Source organism: Saccopteryx leptura, chromosome 5, assembly GCF_036850995.1.
Source record: "Saccopteryx leptura isolate mSacLep1 chromosome 5, mSacLep1_pri_phased_curated, whole genome shotgun sequence".
In the NCBI taxonomy this organism is placed as follows: Eukaryota; Metazoa; Chordata; class Mammalia; order Chiroptera; family Emballonuridae; genus Saccopteryx; species Saccopteryx leptura.
Window position 1 is genome coordinate 152,533,387 of NC_089507.1, and position 27,510 is coordinate 152,560,896.

At 44.2% G+C, this 27,510-nt stretch overlaps 1 protein-coding gene across 1 annotated transcript in view; it reads right to left on the reverse strand.

Annotated features, from left to right (window-relative positions):
* The window catches only part of NBAS (NBAS subunit of NRZ tethering complex), a 358,469-nt gene that overhangs the window by 67,028 nt on the left and 263,931 nt on the right, over nucleotides 1-27,510 (reverse strand). The window contains exons 43-44 of the mRNA XM_066386144.1: nucleotides 27,017-27,267; nucleotides 25,262-25,596 (exon numbers count right to left, since the gene is read on the reverse strand). Of these exons, the coding sequence (XP_066242241.1) occupies nucleotides 25,262-25,596; nucleotides 27,017-27,267 (586 nt within the window). The remainder of the gene's footprint in view (nucleotides 1-25,261; nucleotides 25,597-27,016; nucleotides 27,268-27,510) is intronic.

The window sequence follows — 27,510 nt, forward strand, 5'->3', positions numbered from 1 at the left end:
CATGTGGACTTAAACAAAGGCTTGTATGGAAGAGAATGTTCTGTGGCTGACTCTCAACCGTTTAGATCAGGGGTCGGGAACCTTTTTGGCTGAGAGAGCCATGAACACCACATATTTTAAAATGTAATTTCATAAGAGCCATACAACGACCCATGTACATTACACATTATTCAATGAAAATTTGGTGTTGTCCTGGAGGACAGCTGTTGATTGGCTCCAGCCACCCGCAACCATGAACATGAGCGGTAGGAAATGAATGGATTGTAATACATGAAAATGTTTTATATTTTTAACGTTATTATTATTTTTATTAAAAATTTGTCTGTGAGCCAGATGCAGCCATCAAAAGAGCCACATCTGGCTCGCGAGCCATAGGTTCCTGGCCCCTGGTTTAGAAGCTCCCAAGGGATGTAACACACTCCCACCTGAAATGGGCTCCCTCCTCGGAGCCTCCAGGGTGTGGAGGAGTGGCTACAGAGCAACAACTCACACTGTATTTGGGGAAAGAAAAAGGATAGTTTTTCAAAGAGATCAGAATATCCCCGGTCAGAATATCCTCAATCTCACCATCAAGCAAAGTCAGACTCTCTTCCCCATCCCACTTCAAAGCCATGGTTCTTCCGGGAAGGAAAGCCCTGGTAGTGCATGGAAGGTCTGTGCACGTGCAGGCAAGGAACGGTCCCGCAGGAGACCAGTGCGAAGGAGGGCTGGGGTCACCGCGATGCACGCTGGGAAACTACACCTTCTCCTTTACGATGCTGGTCTTCGAACCTGGGGTATGCATGCCACCTTCACACAGAAACTTTTCCAAGGCCACAAATATGCAGGTGGTTTTAAGGGAACTGGCTTCCACATTTTCAACTAAAGACCCTTTTCTAAAACTGATGTTCTAGAGAACACACCAGAAGTCAGGGTGTCAAGTTGGTTCTCCCTCCATGCCCCCTGCACAATAGGCCCGCTTCCTCTTCCATAGGAAAAACCTGCCCCCCCACTCTTCCTGAATCCGACTTGGATACCCCACCCTGGAATCTGAAAGGCTGCAGAATACCAACCAAGAGACAGCCACAACACCGGTGTGTGAGAGGCCAATAACAACGGACGGCAGACTTCTTTATGCGTCACACAGTTTTCAATTCTGTACTTCCAACAAAATGTATGAAGAATCTAATCGAGTTGTCAGCAGATAAATCATTAAAAATCACTTTTAACAATAGATCACTGCGTGATTTTTGGCTGATAGCACGGAGGGCATTCAAAGCACTGAGTGGCACCACTCTGACAAAACTCCTCCCCCATCCACTTATGTGAACAAAGCTTTTAAATATTCATATCTCTAAAAATGCAAATTGGAAAGAATCGATGTTGAATGCAATCTCAATCTAGCAATAAGTAATCGTCAGCCAAGGACACATAAACTAATTAAAAGTGATGTTCAGAGCCCTACTCACCTCATTAAGATGTACATTTTAAATATAATTTTATTTTTATAATTAATACTACTTATCAAAATTTTTAATGCATCTGTGTTGTTCTGATCTAATGTATAATGCAATAATTCAAACACTAACTCAATGCAGAGTTATAATATATTAGAGCCCCATGGTCATAAGAAAAAAATTTTTTTTTAATTTTTTTATTTATTTATTCATTTTTTAGAAAGGAGAGAGAGAGAAGGGGGGAGGAGCAGGAAGCATCAACTCCCATATGTGCCTTGACCAGGCAAGCCCAGGGTTTCGAACAGGCGACCTCAGCATTTCCAGGTCGACGCTTTATCCACTGCACCACCACAGGTCAGGCTTTGGTCATAAGAAAAACTTTACATGCTAACTTCTACATATGGAATTGTTTTTGACACAGAGAAACAAGACTTTTAAGCTTAAAAGTACCTCATTATGGTAAAAATTACATTAAACTTAACTGTGAAAACTCTCAGCACAAAACAACTCTGTCCAAACACTTTCACTAAGAGACCAGACCAAATCCTAGGGTGACTTCTAGCAGTCAAAGGCCATTAACATGGCCACAGTCCCTCTTAAAAAAAAACAAGCCCAAACACTGCCAGGAAATGGACTCTGTTCTGAGCCCGAACCTGGTGAGAGGCCAAGAAGCCCCTGTACCCTCTCAGGGCAGACACCTTAGGAAGCCTGCAGTTACAAACCCTTTCTCTGACCCTTTGAGATGTAAATCTTCAGTCACCCAGAACTGTCCCCTCAAGGACCCAGAAGCCATTTGTCTCTTTGAAAGGTGAGTGCCTTGCGCCAAAGTGCACATCTCCCATCAGAAAGACCCAAGAGGTCTGTCTTCCTGAGGCATGTCAGGTAACGACCCAGATCCCAGACGGCCCAGTACAGGGACCAGCACCCTACCCCCCTTTAATGCCCGTCAGGGCCTTCCCTTCAGCACACCTGGCGTTGATAGTCCCCCGCCTTTTGTTTCAACAAAGCCAGACTCAGTTTACATGGACTCTCTTCCCCACTGCAACAGTCATCACTGAATTGACTGGAGCCTGGCTTTATTTCTCCTCGACAAAAGAAACAAAGCAAAAAGAGGGAAGACGCGCCCTTTCTAACTGCCAAAGGTGTCCTTGTCCTAAAGAGACGGTGGGATCTACCAAATCGCCATGTTCCCATAGACTGCCCTAGACACAGGTAGAGCCACGTAACAGCTTCACTTTGTCAATACTTAAAATATTGGAAATCATGGAAGTCCCAGGTTCGATTCCCGGCCAGGGCACACAGGAGAAGCGCCCATCGGCTTCTCCACCCCTCCCCCTCTCCTTTCTATCTCTCTCTTCCCCTCCCACAGCCAAGGCTCTATTGGAGCAAAGATGGCCCGGGCACTGAGGATGGCTCTATGGTCTCTGCCCCAGGTGCTAGAATGGCTCTGGTTGCAGCGGAGCAATGCCCCAGGTGGGCAGAGCATAGTGTCTGCTAGTGGGTATGCTAGGTGGATCCCAGTCGGGCTCATGCAGGAGTCTGTCTGTCTCTCCTTTCCCCACCCTTTGTAACCATTTAAAATCATGATAAAAAAATTTTAGATAGTGCTATGGTCTGAATGTTGCTCCCCCTCCCCCATGCTTATGTTGATACCAATTCCCAAAGGTGATGGACTGGCACGTGGGACCTCGGGGAGGTGGAGCCGTCGCCCATGAGAGCCATGCCTTACAGAGGCTCAGGGATCCCTCACTCCTTCCACCACATGTGGGCACAGCAGGAAGGCACTGGCTAGCTGTAAACCAGGACGAAAGTCCTTGCAAGAGGTCACTGTGCTGGCACCTTGATCCTGCAGAAATGACAGCAGTATACTCCTGTTGTTTGCAAACTGCTGTCTGCAGCACTTGTTGTAGGGGCCCAAAGAGATCTGGGTGTGAGAAGGTGGCCAGGGCGTTTTAGATTCTCTGAGGCACATGAGTAAAACAGTTTCCAGTCCACTGCTTCAGAGCGCTGCTTTCCAGGGGTGTGATTCTTTTGATTTAGATTTTACATCACCTGTATTGAAATCAACTAAGCACAAATGCAAATTCCGGAGCCCTTGTTAGATTTACGGACTCAATCTGTGGGGTTGGAATTGGAGGGAAGAAACCTCTATTTTGCAGAAGTTTCTCTTGGTTAATTCTAATGGCAACGGAAGTGCGTGACACATTATTTGCAAGTGCTCAGGACTTGAAGCTTCCAAGCAACTTGGCCAACTGGCCAGTTGGTGAATATGGGATGTGGCCAGAGGTGGCTCCTGGGACTGAGGGCTGAGGGACAGTAAGGAAGTCACTGGTTGAGAGGTCTAGACAGGTTGCAGGGGTGACAGTGGGGGAAGGGGGCAGTTGAAAGAAGTCGGCAATCTGGGATATAAACAATACATGTAAAGGATCCGAAGGACACCAGTGTGCTGCCTTGTACCCGCCTCCCAGATGCCTGCTGTGGCTGACCCAGCAGCATCCAAACTTTTCTGTCCAAGGCCCTCAACCAGAAATCCATTACATATCAACCCTCAGTCATATCACGGTAGACACAGACACGTATGTGCAGATATTAGGAGCAAGCAAAAGTGTCGTGGAACCAGAAACCCTTACTGTGGTGAGATACATGCTGACGTTTTCTATTTTAACCGGTAGTCCAGTGTCCTTCCTGTTTGTTTTTAATGACAATCACAACACTTGAATTACAGGAGCTGGCACTCAGTTTCTAACACACCTGCCCCATGACTATGCTGCTTGCGAGGGCCAACCAACATTGGCAATACAAACGGGGTAGCGAGTTATCTAAGTCAGATTTAACAGTCTTCCTTAGGAAAGAAACTACTCTCTGTCTCACCAACAGCATGACGTCTGGCCTCCCTCCGCTGCCATGAAACCGTGCATGCTCCCTGTCCATGCGTACGTGCTCCCCGCCCGTGCATGCATGCTCCCTCTCCGTGCGTGCTCCCCACCTGTGCATGCATGCTCCCTCTCCGTGCATGCTCCCTCTCCGTGCGTGCTCCCCACCCATGCATGCATGCTCCCTCTCCATGCGTGCTCCCTGCCTGTGCGTGCGTGCTCCCCGTCCATGCATGTGGCTCCCTGACCGTGGGTGAGTGCTCCCGGTCCATGCGTGCATGCTCCCTGACTGTGGGTAGGTGCTCACCGTCCGTGCGTGCGAGCTCCCTGCCCATGGTGGGTGCTCCCTGTCCGTGTGTGTGTGCTCCCAGTCCGTGCATGCGTGCTCCCTGTCCGTGTCTGCTTCCCCTGCTAGATCACGAGGCCATCACAGCAGGGCGCACACCTCATTCAGTCTTGGTTATTAGTAATGGAGCATTTTAATCACGGTTTTAGAATTACAAATACATAATAGCATATTATGAAATAGTGCCTTAAATATTATGTAACAAAAAATAATTGAGTTCTAAAAAATTGCTTTACTAAAATTAGATATTCAAATACAAAAATAATGCAAGCTTTGTCACATTCTGTTCTATACGTAACAAAAACAAATCGCTGTTATCATCCTGCTCTGTTGTTTAAACTATCAGTTGCTAACACAATAAAAATTAGGATGCAGGACATGGGGGCCACTCTCTCTTCGCCTCTGCCTTGCAGTGTGACCACGGGATGACTATTATTCCTTAGCAGAGTACAAATAGCCCTATCTTTTTGACAAAAAGCCCTTTGACTTTTTGTCAGAAGCTAACACCTTCCTACGCTTTCCAATAGTTTGAAAGTCACCTTTATCTTAATAAGAGGGATGTGACAAATGTTCAGAACAAGACGGAATGTCACCGCAGTCAGTACTGAATACCTCCGTCGGTCGCTGTGGTGCACATAGACAGGTTTAACCAAGTCTGAGAGCACCTGTTCACACTGTCCACGTAAAAGCCTCCCAGACCACGTGCGTGCATGTGCTACCCAATACAAACTGTTGCTATTAGATCATTTTAGGCAGACCCACTGAATTGAAACCAAAACCAAGTGCAAATATGAAACTCCAGATCTAATCCTAACACTTAAAACTACTTAGTATCCTTAAAAACCTAATGAAACTGTTGCTAGATTTTGAGCTGAAAGGAGTCCAAATGTCACTTTTTTTTTTACCTTAAAGGTAATGACAGCACAGGAAGAGAGACAAAAGAAAGGCAGGGGAACCAACCAATCCTGAGGACCTACTTGCACCAAGATCTTTACACGTACTACTTTGGTTAATCCTTACGACAGTTATTCATGGCCTGTGCTCCAGAAACTGTGGTTGTCTTCCTTACACCCACTCAGAGCTGATCATGCCATGTGGAAGGACCCGGCGCTGCTCCAGGGTTTGGTCCTGAGAGAGACAGACCACTCCTGGCGTCTCATCCCTCTCCCCAGTCATTAGTTCGGGTAATCCACCCCAATGCTAATCAGTGCCAGGCACACCAGGGGCCACGGAGACTGGTCCAGGGGCGATTTAATCAGCATAAAGCTTAGAGTTCCTGTTTGGTGTTTGTGGGGAACTCTCTATCTGGCTGGATGTGAATTAGAAACTAATATAGGCCCTGGCCGGTAGCTCAGTAGATAGAGCTCCGGCCCGGCACATGGACGTCTGGGTTCGATTACCAGTCAGGTCACACATCTGCTTGTCTCCTCCCTCCCGCCCCCCCCCTTCTCTCCCTCTTCTCCTCCTGCAGCCAGTAGCTCAACTGATTCCAGAGTGTCAGCCCTGGCCACTGAGGATTTATAGCTGAGCAATAAACATCTTAGCACCATGAAGTCTGCCGGCCAGAGAGTGTTCAGTGGGGAGGTTTTCACACTCCTTTTCCCCACTGCCTGTTCCATGTTCAAATATGCTTTGGTGTTTGCTGCCATTATTCTGAGATTGCTTATTAACTCCTCCGCCTTCCCCAAGATGTCCACCGCTGTGAGTCTGGAGCGCACACACTTCACAGGAAGGTAAGGTCCTCCTCCTTGCACATGTTAATGATGAGGCCTTCGAGGGCTGTAGACACAGCACCAGACACCTCCTTGGGGGCAGAGGCATTAGCATTTACGATGGGGCTGCGCACATGGTCCTTTCGGCAATTTTCAGTCTCTCATACTAAATTACTATCTTAGCCAATTTGCAATAATTTTCCAGGCACAAACAGAGAATGAGCTTCCAGCTTGCCAGTCAGCCCAATGATCATGATCACCCCAGATGGGCTTTTGCAGCCCAATTTCTCAGGCAAGGGAAAGCGTGGAAAGCAAGCTTCTGAGAGCCCGGAGCATTCCAGTTCACCACCCTGGCTTCTTGCCGTTCCTCAGTCCCGCGTGCTGCCTGCCCAGTGGATGTCTGCCTTTCTAGTCTGTATACCTTTGCTGACGAGCAGCTTGCCACTGCCTTACACTGGGATGTCTTTCTCAGCAAGGGCTCCTCTGACCATTGTGTTTAGGTTACAAAGGTCCAGCTGTCCTGCACCCAAGTCCTTCTCAGGTTTACTTTTCATTTGTATTTATTACCACATCACATGTCTAACCGCGGTCATTTCTGTTTCTTGTCCAGTCCCCCCCTTTCCCTAGAATATGGTCTCCAGGGTTAGAGATGGTGGTCTATCTTGGTTGTGCCATATACCTAGCACTGAGAACAATCCTTGATACACAGTAGGCACCGATACTGCTTTTCCACTGTTGTACAACAACTTACCCCAATGTAGAAGCTTAAAGCATTTATTACCTTACGGTTTCCATGAATCATGACCCTGACGTGGCGTAGGTTGGTGTCTCTGGATGAAGGGCTCTCGGGAGGTTGCAATAAAGCCACCGGCCGGGACTGCGGTTCCCTCCGATGACAGGGATAAGGAGTTCCACTTCCATGCTTACTCATATGGGGATTAACAGCCTTGCTCTCTTGTCACATGAGACTCTGCACAACAGGAAGCTAAACTCCCCAAGAGTGATCCCCGAGAGAGTGAGAGCGCACCCGTGAAAGAGGCCACAGTCCTTCAAGCCCGGCTTTGTAAGTGGCGGCCCATCCTTGTTGCTGCACCCTGTTCTGGGGGTCGATCAGTAGGTGCAGCCACTCTTGAGGAGGGAAGACACCAGGGATCAAATGCGGGAAAGCGGGATCGTTACAGGCCATCAGAGGGGCTGTCTTCCCTAGCACTCAATAAACATTTGTTCCTTGACTGAACAAATTAACCAATGATGCATATTTGAAGAAGATTTTAAGCCAAACAGGAAAATCAGGTCGACTTCACAGGACTGTACAGAGTTTTTACTTGCAGTAAACAGGAAGAGGGCAAGAGGACAGAGAACTCTGGAGGCGTAAATACCACATGAACCCTTTGACAGGGAGCCTGCTTTTCTTTGGAGACTTACAACGAAAGGTCGTTTTTCTCAGGACTGTCTATCTTTTGTTTATGAATAAATTATGTTATACTATTTCAAAAACTATTTTCTACCCTTCAGGTGTTCTCTCTGCCCATTTATTCTGTGCCTCTCACAGTTATGTTGGGGAAAATGATTCCTTTTTCGATCTGCTCTTCTGTGCTTATCTCCTGAGCTCCTGGATTTTGCATTTTTGTCAAGACAGGATATGCTTATCACACCAAACTCTCACCTTGGAAAACAAAAGAAAGTGTTCCTCAAAGCAAAGGCATTCGAGAACCAAAAGAAGGGCAAGTTTCCAGCTATAGTAATACACACAGGCTGGCGGGAAGTCAGACAAGAGGGGTATACACGTGCTAAAACCCTGAAGAAATCATTATGAGGGATCATGAATAAGTATATGCCTGGAACACAGAAGGCATTCAATAAAGATTACTGATTATATCTCCCTCTGCATCATAAATGCACATGGTATTTATTAATACCCTTAAATGGCACTTCTCGTATCAGGTTATATTCATTTGAGCTGCATGCATACATCTGTCCCCAAACAACTACGAACTTCTCAAAGGTGAGGAGCTTGGTAGTCTTTTGCTAGTTTAAAACATCTAGAAATAGCAAAGATGCTTACATATTTTCTGAACGTATTTGTTGTCAATGAATCTCCTTCAGTTTAGAATAAAAAAAGTCAAATTATGACTACACCAAAACCAAAGATAATTGGGCAAAACACTTATAGATTAAAAAAAAAACTGAGTTAACATTTAGTGATTTTATAGCACTGAATAAACATTAAAACATCTTCATAGTCAAGTTTATTATGAGTATAAGATTTCAGAAATGAACACCATAGAATTGGGGGGAGGGACATGAGTATGCCCCCATATAAATTGGGGAGAGGGACATATGAGTACACCCCCATATAAATTGGGGGGAGGAACCTATGAGTATGCCCCCATATAAATTGGGGGAGGGACATATGAGTACGCCCCCATATAAATTGGGGGGAGGGACATATGAGTACGCCCCCATATAAATTGGGGAGGGACATATGAGTACACCCCCATATAAATTGGGGGAGGGACCTATGAGTACGCTCCCATATAAATTGGGGGGAGGAACATATGAGTATGCCCCATATAAATTGGGGGAGGGACATATGAGTACGCCCCCATATAAATTGGGGGAGGGACCTATGAGTACGCCCCATATAAATTGGGGGAGGGACATATGAGTACGCCCCCATATAAATTGGGGGGAGGGACCTATGAGTACGCCCCCATATAAATTGGGGGGAGGGACCTATGAGTACGCCCCCATATAAATTGGTACTAGAACAGCTGGACTTCCACATGTAAAATAATCATCATTATCAACATCATCTTCATCTGGACACAGATCGTAACCTTTCACAAAAATTAACTCAAAATGTACCAAAGACCTCAATTCAAAACACAAAACTGTAAAACGCCTAGAAGATTACACCAGAGAAAATCTAGATGACCTTGGATATGGAATGAGCTTTGAGGTACAAAACCAACGTCACAACCCATGAAAGAAATAAATAGTGGCTAACTTCATTAAAATTAAAAGCGTCTACTCTGCCTGACCCATGGTGGCGCAGAAGATAGAGCACTGATCTGGAATGCTGAGATCACGGGTTCGAAACCCTGGACTTGCCTGGTCAAGGCACATATGACAAGCAACCAATGAACAGCTAGAGTGAAGCAAATACTTCTTGCCCCCTGACTCCTTCAAATCAATAACTACAATCTTTAAAAAAAAAAAAAAGGTTTGCTCTGTGAAAGATAATATCAACAGAATGAGATAAGCCACAAACTGGGAGAAAATATTTTTAAAAGACACTTCACAAAATATACAAAGAACTCTTAAAACAATTGAAAAACTAGCCTGACCTGTGGTGGCGCAGTGGATAAAGCATCGACCTGGAAATGCTGAGGTCGCTGGTTCGAAACCCTGGGCTTGCCTGGTCAAGGCACATATGGGAGTTGATGCTTCCTGCTCCTCCCCCCCTTCTCTCTCTATCTCTCTCTCCTTTCTAAAATGAATAAATAAAATAAAAATAAAATAAAAAAAAAAAACAATTGAAAAACTAAACAACTTGATTAAAAAAATGAACCAAAGGTCTTAACATATCTCCCCAAAGAAGATAGATACACAGTTGTCGAGCATATGTAAAGGTGCTCTGTGGGAATGTGCTGTGAAGACTTGCAGTTAGGGTAACAATCAATGATAGCCAGGCACCCTAGGGTGAACGCCCTGAGAGGACCAGAGTCCAGGGGCCTCTCTGACCCTCACTGGAAACAGCAAAACAGCAGGAACAGATTCAGCAACAAGAAATGTTCAGGCTCTCAGAACAGAGATCAGGAGTCAGCATATTGCTTGCCCTTTACTTCACATCTTGAAAACTTCTGCTGTCTGCTCCCTTGAGTTATTTGTACTGGCTAATAAACATCTGAGTAAGGCTGGGGACGGGGCTTCAGTCCTTCAGTCTGCAGACCGGGACCGCTGCCTCCCCTTGGTCCCTCTGGTCTCTGAGTAGTTCACTGTCGCCAGGACAACACTCCACATCATATATCCTCAGTGAAATGCAAATTAAAACAACAATGAATACCACCACACACCTATTAGAACCATTAGAGCAACCAAAATCTGAAACAGTAACAGCATCCAATTCTGGCAAGGATGTGGAGCAACCAGAACTTTCACTCACTGCTGCCGAGAATGCAGAACGGTACCACTGCAGTTTGGTGGTCATAGAAAACCACACAACAGAGCCACTGTGCTCCATGGTGTTTACCCAAAGGAGCTGAAAACTTATGTCCACGTGGAAACTGCCACGAAAAGGTTTAGAGCAGCTTGGTTCATAATTGCCAAAACTTGGAAGTGACCAAGACGTCCTTTAGTAGATGAATAGGTAAATAATCTGTGGTCCACCCAGACAACGGACGATTATTCTTTTTTTTAAATTATTTTTATTTATTTATTCATTTTAGAGAAGAGAGAGAGAGAGAGAGAGAGAGAGAGAGAGAAGGGGGAGCGGGAAACATCAACTCCTATATGTGCCTTGACCAGGCAAGCCTAGGGTTTTGAACCGGCAACCTCAGCATTCCAGATCAACATTTGATCCACTGCACTACCACAGGTCAGGCCAATTATTCTTCACTAAAAAGAAATGAGCTATCAAGCCATAAAAAGACATGGAGTAACCTTAAATGCATGTTACTAAGTGAAAAAAGCCAACTCAAAAGACCACATAAGTGTACAATCTCAACTATGTGACATTCTGGAACAGACAATACTATAGGGACAATGAAACGATGAGTGGTTGCCAGGTGTTTGGGTGAACAGGCATGAGGGTGGACAGAGCACAAAGGATTTTTAGGGCAGCAAAAATACTTGGAATGCCATGACAATGATGGATACATGAATACATGTCATTCTACATGTGTCCACGTCCACAGAATGTACAACACCAGGAGTGAACCCCTATGGTAAAGTACAGGGTTTTGCCGACTGTGATGTGCCAATCAACACAGGTTCCTCAACTGTAACAAGTGTCCCCTCTGTGAGGTACATGTGACGACAGGGAGTCTATGCCTGTTAAAGGGCCAGGAGGCATGTGGGAAATCTCTGTACTGTCCTCTCCCTTTTGCTGTGACCTGAAATTGCTCCAAGAAATTAAATCCTTACAAAAATATATGAGTATGCCACTTTCCACTTAAGAATAGCAGCTTCAGAAATGCAGTGTCGTCTATGACACATGTGGGTTAAATATACAGCCTTCCAATTCAAAAATTCATGACCAAAAAATCTTCACTGCTCTAATAATTACACATAAAGACCAACGTGGACATGAGCACACACACACACCAGTAATTAGAATTAGAGAAGCATGTAGTTTATTTGATTTTAAAATAAAAATGTGATACCTCAGGATAAACTAAAATCCCATTTATTTATAGATTAAACAAAATTATATATGTATTATGACAGTAGATTTCAGCTCCGAGTTTAAAATTTTTCCATGATTTTTACCATTTCTCCATTTTGGTTTTAACTTTAGGATTGGTATAAAATCTTATTAATAAAGACCCTGGAAAGCCTATAAAGTCTCTAAAACCTTATTCCATGTAAGAGTGGAGGTGGGCAGAACTATGGGTCTCAGAGATGCATGCAGCCTAATCCCTGAAATCTTACATGGCAAAGAGGCTTTGCAGATGACATTGATGGTGTGGGCCCCGAGATGAGGAACTATCTACATAGCTGCCAATCTCATCACTTGAATCCTTGACCGTGAGAGCCTTCTCTGGCTTTGATTGGAAAGAAAGACATGAAGAGGGAAGGGTCAGAAAGAAGGAACGCGGTCAGCGTCGAGGGTGCAGGAAAGGAGCTGAGCAAGGAATGAGTGTGGCTTCTAGACCCTGGGAAAGGCAGGCAGCCAGCTTGCACCCCCCGCCCAGGCTCCAGAAAGCCATGCAGCCCCACCTACACCTTGATTATAGCCCCGTGGAACCCCTGGTGACCTCTAACCTATGGAAGTGTAAGATAACAAATTTGTGTTGTTTAAGCCATTAGGTTTGTGGTAAGTAGCTACAACTAGAAAACTAATACATGGAGGGATTTTTTTTTCTTTTAAGGAGAAATTGTGTCAAAGAGAAGGTGGTTAGAATTAAAACACACAGGAAGCAAGTTATTTAGAAATAAGAAAGAAATGCAGGTTATTTAGGAATAAGGAAGAAATGCAGATGAGAAGTCTGGGGGGGGAGGATCCATGGATTAACTCCATTATTAAAGAGCAGTCATGGTGAGGAGGAAGTGCCTCTATTTCTCTGTTGTTACAGAAAGGAGGACAGGTCAAAGAGGCAGATGTGAAATACATGTAAGATAACAAATGAATGTACCCCCAAAATTAATAGGTTAGCTCAAAAAACAGTGGGCTTCTATCTAAGGAAGAAAAGGATTGCCATTCACCGAGACCTATAACACTGGGCAGGTAAGACTAGGATTGAAATTCTGGCTCAGCCACCAACTTGCTTCTGATTTTGAACAAATAACTTAACCTCTACCCTTCAGTTTATTCAACTCCGAAATGGAGTTGAATACGTATGCTGCAGAGCTGTTATGATGATTACCAGAGATAAGGCAAAGTGTCGAGCCAGCGGCCAGTAGGTAAGAGTGAATAATAAATGGCAGCTCTTATACCATTATTACATAGTCTGGGCAGTGATTTCTGTGGGTGATGGTAAAGTTTGATCATTTATTGTTAGCCTGAGATACGTGGGAAGAACCATTTTCTCCTCTTCTGGAGTTCTTACCTTGGCCCATAAGACAGAAGTTCCCCTCTGGGCCCCAAGAAGGTAAGTTCTGCTTTCCTCTCTACCCTGTCACTCTTTGGAAAGAGGAGGAATGACATTTGGTGATGTGAGGAGAAGAAACTGATTCTGTGTGCCTAGTCCTTCTCTGCCTTGTTGGGATTTGCATGACAATGAGAGCATGCTCTTCCTATTGTCTTGTCCCTCCAGCAGAAAACATGGGTAGGTCAGGCCCAGACTTGGGTCTCCCGGAAGCATGTGTGTCCTATACACTCATATGACTACTGAGCGTCTGAAATGTAACTAGTCTGGACTGCTATGTACTGTAAGTACACACTGGATTTCAAGAAGTAAATGAAAAAGGGAAGAAGGATCTTAATCCATTTTATATTGATTAGATGTTGAAATGATAACATTTATGATAATTTCACCTACTTTGTTTTACTTTTAAAAAATGTGGTTACTAGAAAATTTCAAATTCCAAGCCTGGGTTCACATTATATAGTTCTGTCAGGCAGGACTGATCCAGAGGCCATCCCCCTGGGTTCCACGAATGGGAATCAGGTTGGGAAGGAGCCCTTCTGAGAAAGCACGCATGCTCAGTAGGCCTGGCCATGTGCTCAGCAGCGCGGTCTGTAGATCTGATGCAGGGAGCACATGAGAAAGGTTGATATGGGGAACAGAACCAAGCCATGGTCACCACGCCTATTCTGCCAACAGTGAAGCTATGTTGATTTCCATCTAGTTGACCCTCTCTCCCTTAACTGACTCTAACTTGGGAAGATGGAATGTTATTTATTGCTCTTTCCCAATCAAACCCCAAAGATATGATAGAAACATTTTTGTTCCCATGAAAGTAACACAAACAAGAAATTCAGGGACGAGCACCAAGCAGAGGCAGTAGTCCCCTCTAGGTCTTGGGGGGCACAGGTTTCAAAAACCATCCATAGTGATTTCAGTTGAGAGATCTCCTAAGGGTGGTTTTCAGCCAAATCAAAGATGGCATGAGCGTCAAGCCTCCCCAGGAAATGGGCTTCTGAGAAAAGTGGAATTTCATAACAAAATGGCAGTGACAGCGGCCACCGAGATACTCAACTGGGAGGGACACGGGGCTTAAGTGGGGAGATAGAAATTAGGAAGGCATGGTGACTACAGACAGGGACAGGTAAACAGTAAAATAAATCAGGCCTGTGGAGAAAGTAAGAACAGAAATGTCTTCCTTCTTCCATGGTGAACGTATACCATTATTTAACCTTTCTTAACCAATCTCCAGTTCGGCTTGACTTGATACCCGGCAAAGCCATACCCAGTAAGGTTTGCCCATCTCCTCCCCTGCCCGTCACACCACGAGCCACCTCTATGCCACCCAGTGCTCTAGGAAAGTGTGTTTGGATGCAACAAAGAGCAGGACTCTAAAAACAGTGTTCCACTTGCCTGTCTCAGGGCCAGTGATTTTCTCATGTTTCTAAATTATATGACTCTGAAGTGAATGCTGATATAATTTTATTTTTTCTATTGTTCTTTCAGAGTTAAAAAAAAAATAATAGGATGCAAGAAAAACTTGCAGAGGGATTGATTTAACTTCGGATCTGCTAAAGAAGCTAAGCTGCTCCAGGGAACGGTGTGCCCTGCTGAAGGGCCCTGCTGTGCCCGGCACTACATGAGCCGCTCTGCCAAGACAGCAGAAACCAGGGGGAGCAACCTCTGGGCCTCACCTTTGGTGAACTCGTGATTCCTTTTTTATTTTGATGTAATTGAACTTTAAACTAAAAGGGCAAAGGATTTGAATTTTATGATGTCAACTTCTCCCTGAGACTTTAATAATGGGAATTTAAATTTGGGCCATTATAAAGTCGCTGACCTGTAATAGTTGGCTTAGTTTCTATCATTTGAGCTCGTTACTTAACTTCTTATGACTTTTAATTATCAACCCAATTAGGTAAAACTTCAGGTAGGAGAGAGAAGAGAGTGAATTTTTAGCCTGGTCTTCTGACAGATTTCAGAGCTTTCTGGAAGCAAAGGCTAACCTGCCACGGCTGACAAGAGGACATGTGACAGGACTGGCAGGTATGATTAGAACGGCCCTGTGATCAGGGCCTGACACACCCAGACTCCTCTCTCCCCTCGCCGGCAAGAGGTTTCGTCAGGAAGTCAGGAAGCCTGATCAGTTAAGGGAACAAAAGTCCACTGCCCACTCCTCGTCCTTCCATTATGGGGAGAAACTTTCGCTCGGATCAAGACAGCCTGCTAACTGGCACCATCTCCCCGTCCTCCACCCTGCCCCACAGGATGATGGACTCAAGCACATGTTGCGTGCCTACGCCCGGTCTGCGGCCTGCCCACCCAGAGTGTGCACGCATTCTTGGCCTCCTCACGGAAGTACTTTTGGGAGCAGCTCTAACTAGTCGAGTTTCTGAGCATGTGTGAATATGACAGGAGCCTAAGGGCTGGAGAGAGATCCAGGTCACAGTCTCCAATTCTACACAGCTCTTCTAACAACAGTTACTTATATTACCTTGGTGTTGATACTTATTTCTATCTTTTTAAATTTTAAAAGTAGGTTTGAGGGAAGAAGGGAAGGGACTATGGTTAAGCATCACCTTTAAACACTCCTACAAAGAGGCCTCCTACAAAAAGCACCTCTCCTCTGAGCTGACATCCGGCCGGGAACAGGGTCGAGGGCACGAGGTTTAGAGAGGGCCCCTCAGGGCTGCACCCCTCCTCCAAGCCCCTTCTCCTTCTTACCTGTCTCTCCCAGGGAAAGCCTGGCTGAGCTTGATTAACCACAGAAGATAAATGGCTTAGTTAAAAAAGTATAAAGACTAAAATTTGTAGAAAGAAAAAATACATTGCGTAGCTCGTGCATTCACAGGATGGTACAATGATATTACCATGTGCACATTCCATCTACATTTGGAAATACTTATAATACATCTACATCGGAAAAGCTGATTAGAAATCAAGCTATTTTAAGGAAGTTAAGTTTATGTTTAAAGGTTTTATTTATTTTAGAGAGAGGAGACAAAGGGGGGGGGGGGCTGGTATGTGCCTTGATGGGGCAAGTCCTGGGTTGCAAACCGGAGACCTCGGGGTTCCAGGTCAATGCTTTATCCATTGCGCCACCACAGGTCAGGCAAGAACTTAAATTTTAAGACAATTCTTTATGTACTTAACCAAAACACATCTTCATTATTTTTATTTTAATTATAAATACCTTGGACATTAAAAGGATCTTTCACAAGGGCATCAAAGTACTAGTTCTAGAAACAACTCACACCACCAGTTCTCAAAGTGTGGTCCCAGGACCACAAGGGTCCTAGACCCTTTCAAAGGGTTTGCAAAGTCACAATCACTTTTATGGCATTAAATTATCTTTTTATTAATTTTTCACTGCATTGCTATTTGTATAATGGTTAAAAAAAAACAACTGGATAAAAGTATGGGAACTTCAGCACAACCAAGGGTATGGCATCACACCGCAGTCATTGGCATTTCCTTATGCACGTTCAAATCTCAACCACTGCATGGGCATGCTTCCCTCTTCCGCGTGAAGACCTGAGGTCACACGCGAAGCCTTTCGCTTTGTGCAGAATGTGAAAAGGAAGGGCGTTGTGTGGCCCTGTAAGAGCCGAGATGGCCGTGTTTCGCATGCATCGCTAGAAAGAACGGCTAATAGACAAACTGTGGTTACTCCGACTTGGGTGTCTGGCAGACCTTTCCTCCAAAGTGAACAAAGTGAGCCTGTCACTTCAATAAAAACAACTCATTATATTTATTGCCAATGATAAAATTGGAGCTTTCAAGCGAAAAATTAGAATTTTGGTAAACTTGTGTCCACCACTGTGAGCTTGACAGCTTCCCAATATTTAACGACTCATCTGCTGAGATAGATGTTCATATTAATGCACATGACTTTGCTGATATTATACAAGCAATCGATCACATTTTGATGATCTCCATAACTCAGCACACCACGGATGCAGTCCATTCCAAACCAGACAAGGGTCCAAGATCCATTTAAACTGTAGTCTAGACCAGCGATTTTCAACCCGTGTGTTGTAAAAAAACGTTAAAACATTCAAGAGTTGACTATTTAGTCAGGGGCATGAACCTCTTTCCCTTAGATTGTCAAATAAAAAAATGACAACAGCCAAACACAACAATAGCCGTCCTCTCTGAAAGAATAAAAATTATTTCTTTCTTTCTTTTTTGTCAGATCGGCAAAAAATACATTTTTTGGTGTGTCACAGAATTTAAGGAAGTTTATGTGGAACATGAGGTGAAAAAGATTGAAAATTGCTGGTCTAAACCAATGATTTTAATGTAAGAAGAGAACAGAAAGCTCAATGATACAGCTGCACACTCCACATTCTTATCTGTAGTGTCTATCACTCGCCTAGTTTCAGTTAGTATTGAAGAAGAACATCTGAAATTAGCGATCATTAAAGCACTCCTCCCTTTTCTAACCTCATGTTCACGGAAGACTGGATTTTCTTCAGTTTAGTTCAAACAGAACGACAAAGACGTTCTACTAAAGCCAGCCATGTAAATACAAATGATATCAACATTTCATTGAATTCTTTTTCTTTTGGAAGTATAATTTCCATTAAAATATACTATTCATGTCAACCCATAATAGGTCTATTATTGGTTGTTTTAAATGTCTGACTGCCTCCCCGTTTCCAACTTCAGAAAAATACATAAAAAAAAAAAAGTGGCCCTGGCCGGTTGGCTCAGTGGTAGAGAATCGGCCTGGCGTGCAGAAGTCCCGGGTTCGATTTCATGCCAGGGCACACAGGAGAGGCGCCCATATGCTTCTCCACCCCTCCCCCTTTCCTTCCTCTCTGTCTTTCTCTTCCCCTCCCGCAGCCGAGGCTCCACTGGAGCAAAAGATGGCCCGGGCCCTGGGGATGGCTCCTTGGCCTCTGCCCCAGGCGCTAGAGTGGCTCTGGTCGTGACAGAGCGACGCCCCGGATGGGCAGAGCATCGCCCCCTGGTGGGCGTGCCGGGTGGATCCCGATTGGGCGCATGCGGGAGTCTGTCTGACTGCCTCCGCGTTTCCAGCTTCAGAAAAAAAAAAGGTAAACAAATATTTCTAAAATTTCTGGGTTTTAATTTCTAATATGATAAATATCAATGAATATAAACTTAATAAAAGTTCTTTAGGGTCCTCAATAATTTTTCAGAATGTTAAGGCATCTGGGGATCAAAAAGTTTATGACTCACTCATCTGTGATAATAATTAATTAGACAACCACTCAAAAAATACCTGCTTATACTGTGCTAGGAATTAGAAAATTAGAGATAAAGGCACCATTCCTATGATCCAAAAATTTCTAATTTCATTAAAATTCACAATATTAACTTCTTAGAAGAATGTCCTTTACATCTAATGTCACTAATGGCAATATTATATATATTAATTAACATATTAATATATATAATATTTAGGCATATATATGCCTAAATATCACAATTAATATTATATATCATAATATATGTGTATATTATTATATAATAATATAAATAATGCAATTAATATTATATATATAATATGCCTAATAATATATATATATATATATGCCTAAATACTTAGTGATTCAATCTGGATCTACATAACATTCAGTTGATTGATGCATCAGAAATCCTGTATCTTGTCACACAATTAGGTAATGTGTATTATCTAAACATGCTTACACAGGTTTCAGACAGCAATTATTCATTATGTTGAAAAATGTGCTGCCATCTTAGTTAAAAGATGCTATTGGCACTGGGAAGACCCTAAAGGTACAGCGACAACGCAGCCTTTGGAAACACACTTAAACTTATGAAATAAATTGGATTTTCTCAGTCATATCACGGTTTTTATGATAAATGTATTCCTCTAGATTTTATGTCAAATAGCCTGGATAATTAAATAAGGGATAAACAATTGCTTATTTCAAGAATATGAACTGTCACAATGTGAATAATAGACTCCCTAATGCTGTTTCCATAGCTCCGGAAGGCAGAACCAAAAAGTGGCAACTACCAAGAGCCCAAAGAAAGATGCCATGTTTGTGTATATACATTAGGGGCAGTTACTTCATTGTCAACAGAAATGACGCTTAAAGGTCAGATGTCAAACTTGATAAGAAGTTCAAATTTTTTTCTGCTCTAATCCAAAGGAGGCAGGTACTCTCATCAAATAGCGGGAGCTGAAACCCAGGACCTGTGTGGGTGAGGTGAGGGCAGCAGATACCTGTCCAATCCGGATGAAAGCACCGGACAGGGTACCAGAAGGCCTCTTCTAAATCTGTGATTACCTGGCGTTTTGAAAGAAGGATCCCAGCAAACTTCTGGGTAGCATGTAATAAGCAAGAGGAGTTGTTTCCACATCCTTATTTATGCAGGTAGCTACACCAGCAACTGAGAGCGCGTGGAAAGAATAAAACAGAAAGGCTGAGATCACACGTGAGCTCCTCTTTATATAACTGCGCCACATCTGAACCATGCACAGTGTTTGCTCTACAGTTCACGCCTCTGACCATTTTCCTGGATTTCCAACCCACTAACTTGTTCCTTGTCTCTTCTATAAAAATGTTGCTAATTACTGAATTGAAAAAGCAATAGGAAAGTAAATGAACAAAACAAAACAAACCAAAAAAACCAGACTGAACCAAAAGAAATAATTTAGAACTGGAGCAAAAGCACTTTAAACATTTGTTTTCTTTTCCTTCTGCATATTCATCACCTCAAATGTCATGCAAATGCCATCTCTGCTACGTGACATAATGCCATGTTGTGAATATTTTTCCTAGAATTTTTATGAAATCGCAAATGTGAATGGTAACTGAATGACAATAATCATAGGGCAAACAGCCTTCTCTGGTTTAACTCATCGTGGAATGGGTACTAGAGTCAGGCTCTGGGGACATTCCTCTCAGAATTCTGGTCTCTGAACAATGGCTTACTGTTCTTGCTATGCACTCTATAATTTGTTCAGTAGTTCTTTCCAAAGTTTGGTTCCGCATCCAATGTGCACATACATTTGAAAACTGCACACTGTGTACGATAGTATACATTTATTTCACATTTTTAACATCATAGACAAGCTGTGGGAACATCTGGTGTTTTGGAAATTTGGCCAAATCCAGCTGCATTTCCTTCTCCAAATGTGTCCTCTGACATGCGCGCATCGTTCTGCAATAGAATTTTATTCTCTCTCTCTTTCTCTGTACAAGAGTATTATGTGATTTCGAACATGAATTGTATCTAAACTTTATACTTTTCCTCTCTGAATAAAAAGTTAAAAGCTTGCCAATGAGAAAAATTATAAAGCCAGATGGAAGATATTAATTTCAAAGGTATCTGCCTCACTTTTCCATACCTTATCCTGATGCATAGAAAACCACCTCCTGAGACAGCTGACAATGAGTACGTTGCTGAGGATAACACTACCCTCACAAAGAGAAAGTAACCCACAGTGAACTGACCCACTCATTACTGGGTGGGCACTGCACCTTCTCCTTAAGAAAAATACGCATTATGTCACAGACAATTGTGTCATGAATTTTCAGGTGGTTGGAGGACACCTACAGTTAAAAGATTAAGAAACTAAGGTGATGAAGAGGCTTTCTTTTCTCCATTGCGTGTTGTTGGCCCCTTTATCAAAAATTATTTGACCATATATATGTGGTTTTATTTCTGGACTTTCTTTTCTGTTCCATTGGTCTGAGTGTCTATTTTTCTGCCAGTACCATGCTGTTTTGATTGTCGTGGCCCTATAATATAGTTTGAAGCCAGGTATTGTAATGCCCCCAGCTTCATTCTTTTTCTTTAGGATTGCTTTGGCTATTCGGAGTTTTTTATAGTTCCATATAATTCTGATGATTTTTTGCTCCATTTCTTTAAAAAATGTCATTGGAATTTTGATGGGAATTGCATTAAATTTGTATACTGCTTTGGGTAATATGGCCATTTTGATTATATTTATTCTTCCTATCCAAGAACAAGGAATATTTTTCCATTTCATTGTATCTTTTTTGATTTTCCTTAAAAATGCTTTGTAGTTTTCATTATATAGGTCCTTTACATTCTTTGTTATGTTTATTCCTAGGTATTTTGTTGTTGTTGCAATTGTGAAGGGGATTATTTTTTTTAGTTCATTTTCTAATGTTTCATTGTTGGCATATAGAAAGGCTATGGACTTTTGTATGTTAATTTTGTATCCTGTGACCTTACTGTATTGTTTTATTGTTTCTAGTAATCTTTTTGTGGAGTCTTTGGGGTTTTCAATGTATAGGATCATATCATCTGCAAAAAGTGATACCTTTACTTCTTCTTTTCCAATATGGATGCCTTTTATTTCTTTAAATGATGCTGGGAAAACTGGAAAGCCACATGCAAAAGAATGAACCTCAACTACAGTTTGTCCCCTTGTACTAAAATAAATTCAAAATGGATCAAAGACCTAAATATAAGATCTGAAACAATAAAGTACATAGAAGAAGACATAGATACTAAACTCATGGACCTTGGTTTTAAAGAGCATTTTATGAATTTGACCCCAAAGGCAAGAGAAGTGAAGGCAAAGATAAATGAATGGGACTACATCAGACTAAGAAGTTTTTGCTCAGCAAGAGAAACTGACAACAAAATAAACAGACATCCAACTAAATGGGAAATGATATTTTCAAACAACAGCTCAGATAAGGGCCTAATATACAAAATATACAAAGAACTCATAAAACTCAACAACAATCAAATATACAATCCAATAAAAAAATGGGAAGAGGACCTGAACAGACACTTCTCCCAGGAAGAAATACAAATGGCCAACAGATATATGAAAATATGCTCATCTTCATTAGTTATTAGAGAAATGCAAATCAAAACTGCAATGAGATACCACCTCACACCTGTTAGATTAGCTATTATCAACCAGACAGGTAATAGCAAGTGTTGGAGAAGCTGTGGAGAAAAAGGAACCCTCATTCACTGTTGGTGAGAATGTAAAGTAGTACAACCATTATGGAAGAAAGTATGGTGCTTCCTCAAAAAACTGAAAATAGAACTACCATATGACCCAGCAATCCCTCTACTGGGTATATACCCCCCAAAACTCAGAGACATTGATATGTAAAAACACATGTAGCCCCATGTTCACTGAAGCATTGTTCACAGTGGCCAAGACATGGAAACAACCAATAAGCCCTTCAAAAGATGACTGGATAAAGAAGATGTGGCACATATACACTATGGAATACTACTCAGCCATAAGAAATGATGACATCGGATCATTTACAACAAAATGGTGGGATCTTGATAACATTATACGGAGTGAAATAAGTAAATCAGAAAAAACTGCCCTGGCCGGTTGGCTCAGTGGTAGAGCGTCGGCCTGGCGTGCGGGGGACCAGGGTTCGATTCCCGGCCAGGGCACATAGGAGAAGCGCCCATTTGCTTCTCCATCCCCCCCTCCTTCCTCTCTGTCTCTCTCTTCCCCTCCCGCAGCCAAGGCTCCATTGGAGCAAAGGTGGCCCGGGTGCTGGGGATGGCTCATTGACCTCTGCCCCAGGCGCTAGAGTGGCTCTGGTCGTGGCAGAGCGACGCCCGGCGGGGCAGAGCACCGCCCCCTGGTGGGCAGAGCATCGCCCCTGGTGGGTGTGCCGGGTGGATCCCGGTCGGGCACATGAGGGAGTCTGTCTGACTGTCTCTCCCCGTTTCCAGCTTCAGAAAAATACAAAAAAAAACAAACAAAAAAAAACTAAGAACTACATGATTCCATACATAGGTGGGATATAAAAACGAGACTAAGAGACATGGACAAGAGTGTGGTGGTTACGGGGGTGGGGATGGGGGGGAAGGAGAAGGGGGGAGGGGCACAAAAAAAACTAGATAGAAGGTGACAGAGGACAATCTGACTTTGGGTGATGGGTATGCAACATAATTGAATGACAAGATAACCTGAACATGTTTTCTTTGAACATATGTACCCTGATTTATTGATGTCACTCCATTAAAATAAAAATTTTTTAAAAATCAGAAAAAAAAAAGAAACTAAGGTGATAAGAATGTGTTTACAATCATGACACAAAACATCATAAACAACAAAAACTCTAAGTGGACTCTACACCCAATTCCAAGTTGAACCATGAGTAAACAGTACTGTTGGAAGTCTAGAACCACCTGTCCACATCCCTACACAGGTTCACAAGGAGCATATGGCCCTGGTGGCCATGCTAGGTCTTGGTCCCGCCCTCAGCCTGAAAGGGTGAAGGCCCCTCCCTCCCTCCTCCTGGCTGGCAGGTCCGCTGTCTCACTCCTGCAGCCAGGGCACAGGCCCCAGCTCTGGAACCACTTCCTGAGATTTCAATGCCTCACTTGGTTCAGTCCCTCCCCTCCAATATCTACATCCAGCACTGCTGATACTTACTTGGACCCTGAACCTCTTCTGGGTCTTGGAGATTCAAAGCAGATGTTTGCTGGACTCTTGTCTCTCCCCCACCACACACACACACACACACACACACACACACACACGTTACCAGGACCCGCCTGGCCTTCCTCATTTACACTCAGCCCTGCCCTGGACACACCCGTGACAGGCTCTCCATCTGGACTGAAAATGCTTAGGGCTCTCTGGTCCCTGCTCTCCCACAATTCCTAAAGTGGCTCCAGGTTCCTGGCTTCCCACCTGCTTGTTCTATGATCTCTTAGAATGAGGACAGCTCAGTGGTTAAAAGCAAAGACCCTGGAATAAGCTTTCTTGAGTTCAAATCATGGCTCCTCCATGACCAAGTTAAATTCATTGAACTCACTTATTAAAATCAGCGTAATAATATTATCTAGCCCACAGCTTACTCAGCCACAGCCTCCACCTCAAGAAAGCACGAGTCCAACAGAGATTTCTGAGGTTAACCCACAGAGCTAGTAAGCGGCAGGTCCCAAGTTCAAAGCCAGGTGTAGATGACCAAACGTGTGCTCTTTTCAAATACATCATGCTACCTCCCTTTAAGATCATTCTTATTTTCTTCCTTAAAAAACCCCACAAAAATGATTACCTCTGTTTTATAACAGTGGTTGGAAAAATTAAAATCAAGTTATAAATTAAATTATTTGATTTATACTAATAAGGAAATAAGGAAATGAAGCCATCGGTTACATACAACTTTGAACTTAGCAAGTAGTGAAAACTAGCATTCCCCAGAGATGTTTGCATCCCGACCTGTGCTGACTTCCAAACAGACAAAATTCTTAGCCTTTTCACTCAATTTTCAGAATAATACTGGCTATCACAAACATCCCTGGGACAGGATTCTTAGGAAGACTTGCCAACTTGGCAGAATGAGAAAGCAAGAGCAGAGATGGGCCAGAGAAGATGGAAAGGAAGTTCGGAGGCAGTACCGTTGGGCAGCTGAGCCCAGAGGCTGGGGGACTTTCCAGCAGAGGAAATGCCAGCGACCAACGCCCAGCTGTGTGACCAGGAGGTCTGGGAACAGGGCAGGACAGGCAAGACAACGGCCCATAGCTTCTATTCGGAGGGAAACTGTCCACTGCGGAAGCCTCGAGAGCAGGACTCCAGAGTCCGGTGGAAGGACTCAAGCCAGAGCATGGAGCAGACGCTGGAAAATGCAACACAGACTCGCATGGAAAGTTCCATCACCACGTCATATACGACATGGCACTCGAATGAAATTTCCTAAGGGCTTGCTTGAAGCATGCTGCGTTGTTGGCCTGGCTGTGGTGGCACGGAACATGGGCTGGGCACTATAGGTCCTTTCCACTTGTCAACGGGAAAGTGGACACCATAAAATGTCCATTGATTTACACTAGTAAGGAAATGAAGCCATTGGTTACATACAACTTTGAACATCCACCATAAAATGACACACGCCGAGAACTACAACATGTACGACGTGTACGTGTAAATTAGCACAGTCAGGTCTGATTCAGGCTACTTGCACATCTGTGACAGAGGAAAGTGATTTCCCAGGTAAAACACTGCATGCTTAGCAAAAGAACTAAGATGCCACACGTGGAAATATTTCCCCCTTCAAGAAAGGAAATAAAAACAAACTCGACAGAGTAAGAGCATCTCCCCTTTCTTCTAAAACGTCCAATCTACTCTCGGTCCGGTTACCTTGGTCACAGCCTCCGGGGAAAAGGTGATGGCGTCCAGCACTGTGATGAGGTCCCCCGGGTGGAGGCGGTCCACGTACTTCATGCAGACCTCCCAGGCACGCAGCCACTCCGGGGGCGACGCCGGCGCCTGCTTGATAAGGTGAGGGTCCCCCGCCCAGAACAGCTTCTGCAGCCAGACGGTGTACAGGGAGCTGGGAGACAGCATGCGCCCGTCCTTGTTGGGGATTTGGGGAACAAGCTTGGAAATAGGTAAGATGTTCTGACTCGAAAGAACTGGTTCCAGGGCTTCCAAAGGGTCTGTGTTTTCCTCCGTCAGTTTCTTGTAATTAAGGCCTATCAGAAAGAGGATAAAAAAAAGAAAGCTCTCTGCAACACAAACATGTAGAGGCTTCAGACACGCACACAGCCCTCTGAATAGCTAACTGCAAAAACTTAACCAGTTTATTACAGCAAATCGTTTAGTTGTCCACTGGCTAGATCAGAAGATCTAAGTTCTGAGTCCAGCCTGCCACAAGATGAACTCTGCAATCCTGGACAAGCCACTCATTCCCACGGGCCTCAGCCTCCCCGCGCGTGGGCTGGAGGTGGTCCCAGCCCCTTGCATCGCAATGCCTCCACGCCCCTACGTGCTCCTCCATTGGTGCCCTCCCCAAGCTGCCGGACACCCGTGTGCTCTCCAGCTGGCATCTCAGAAACTGCTCAAAGGCACAGATGAGTCATGCTTCTGCCCTGTGTCGACTCTGGTGTCTAATCCAGTTACTCAGTTAACCACTGATTAAACTGAAACACATTCTCATGATGCTCATGGATATTAAATATTCAGATTTGAGAGTGCCTTGTAAATCAGAAAGTATCAGAGAGCTCTGAGGGGTACTAATGTGTTTAATTTCTTAGTTGCAAAGATACACAGAGACCATGCTAAAAATTTCCACAAGGCTCTCACTGTAATGGGCGTCACACATGCTTTAAATACACAGGCACCACTGAAGTATAATTCTGCAGAATCGCCCATTGTAAAGTGTCTCTGCCCTATCTGTTATAAGGGTGAAATATAACCGATGGGAAGGAAGAATAAAACCTCCGGAGTCAAAGCTTGGGTGTCAGCACCAGGTCTGCCGTAAGGCACGCAGTGACTTCTGCTCGTTTGTCGGACTCTCAGGCATGTAGTTCCCCCAACCGCAAGCAGAGGAGTTAAAAAGACAACAACTAAACACAATTAGCATCAAAATCCTGTGGTTTCAGATCTGAACCTGTCAGATGCACAAATGTGATTGTGTACAGAAAATTAATCCTTTTTTTTTTTTTTTTTTGTATTTTTCTGAAGCTGGAAACGGGGAGAGACAGTCAGACAGACTCCCGCATGCGCCCGACGGGGATCCACCCAGCACACCTACCAGGGGCGACGCTCTGCCCACTAGGGGGCGATGCTCTGCCCCTCCAGGGCGTCGCTCTGCCGCGACCAGAGCCACTCTAGCGCCTGGGGCAGAGGCCAAGGAGCCATCCCCAGCACCCGGGCCATCTTTGCTCCAATGGAGCCTTGGCTGAGGGAGGGGAAGAGAGAGACAGAGAAGAAGGAGGGGGTGGGTGGAGAAGCAAATGGGCACTTCTCCTATGTGCCCTGGCCAGGAATCGAACCCGGGTCCCCCACACACCAGGCCGACGCTCTACCACTGAGCCAACCGGCCAGGGCAAGAAAATTAATCCTTTGATGTAATTTCAAAACTGAGTTCCAGCAGGGGAATGGTGCTCTTACCTGACGCAACGACCTTCAATTTCTTCAGCAGCCGAACGTGAGTTTCCGGTTTGATGGTGCATCTCCCCACGTCTGCGCAGCTGCAGCTTCCCAGGAGAGTGAAGTAATAGAGCAGCCTGTCGTGGTCAAAGCCCCCGATGGTGGGGTAAATGTACTTGACCATGTGCTTGTGGAAAGCTTCGGGGTCCGTCTTCAAGATCTCAAAGAGGTGAAGGGCTTGCGCTCGGCTTTCAATTTCTGCTGTGGACAAACTGAAATTAGGAGACAAAGAAGTTGGGTTCAAATTTGGTTCCTTCATTAAACAAGATTTTTTTTTAAATCCAGGAGGAAAGGCTACTTTTCACAAGTGCTTTCCTCCTGCCTACAAAGGCATGAATGCCCAGACACGGGTGGCGCACATACAGGAACACATGCATGTTCAGCACCTGCGCTGTACTGCACATGTGCCCGTGGGTCCCAGGGCCCCGGAGGCGTCGCTTCCCGTCCCTGTGGCT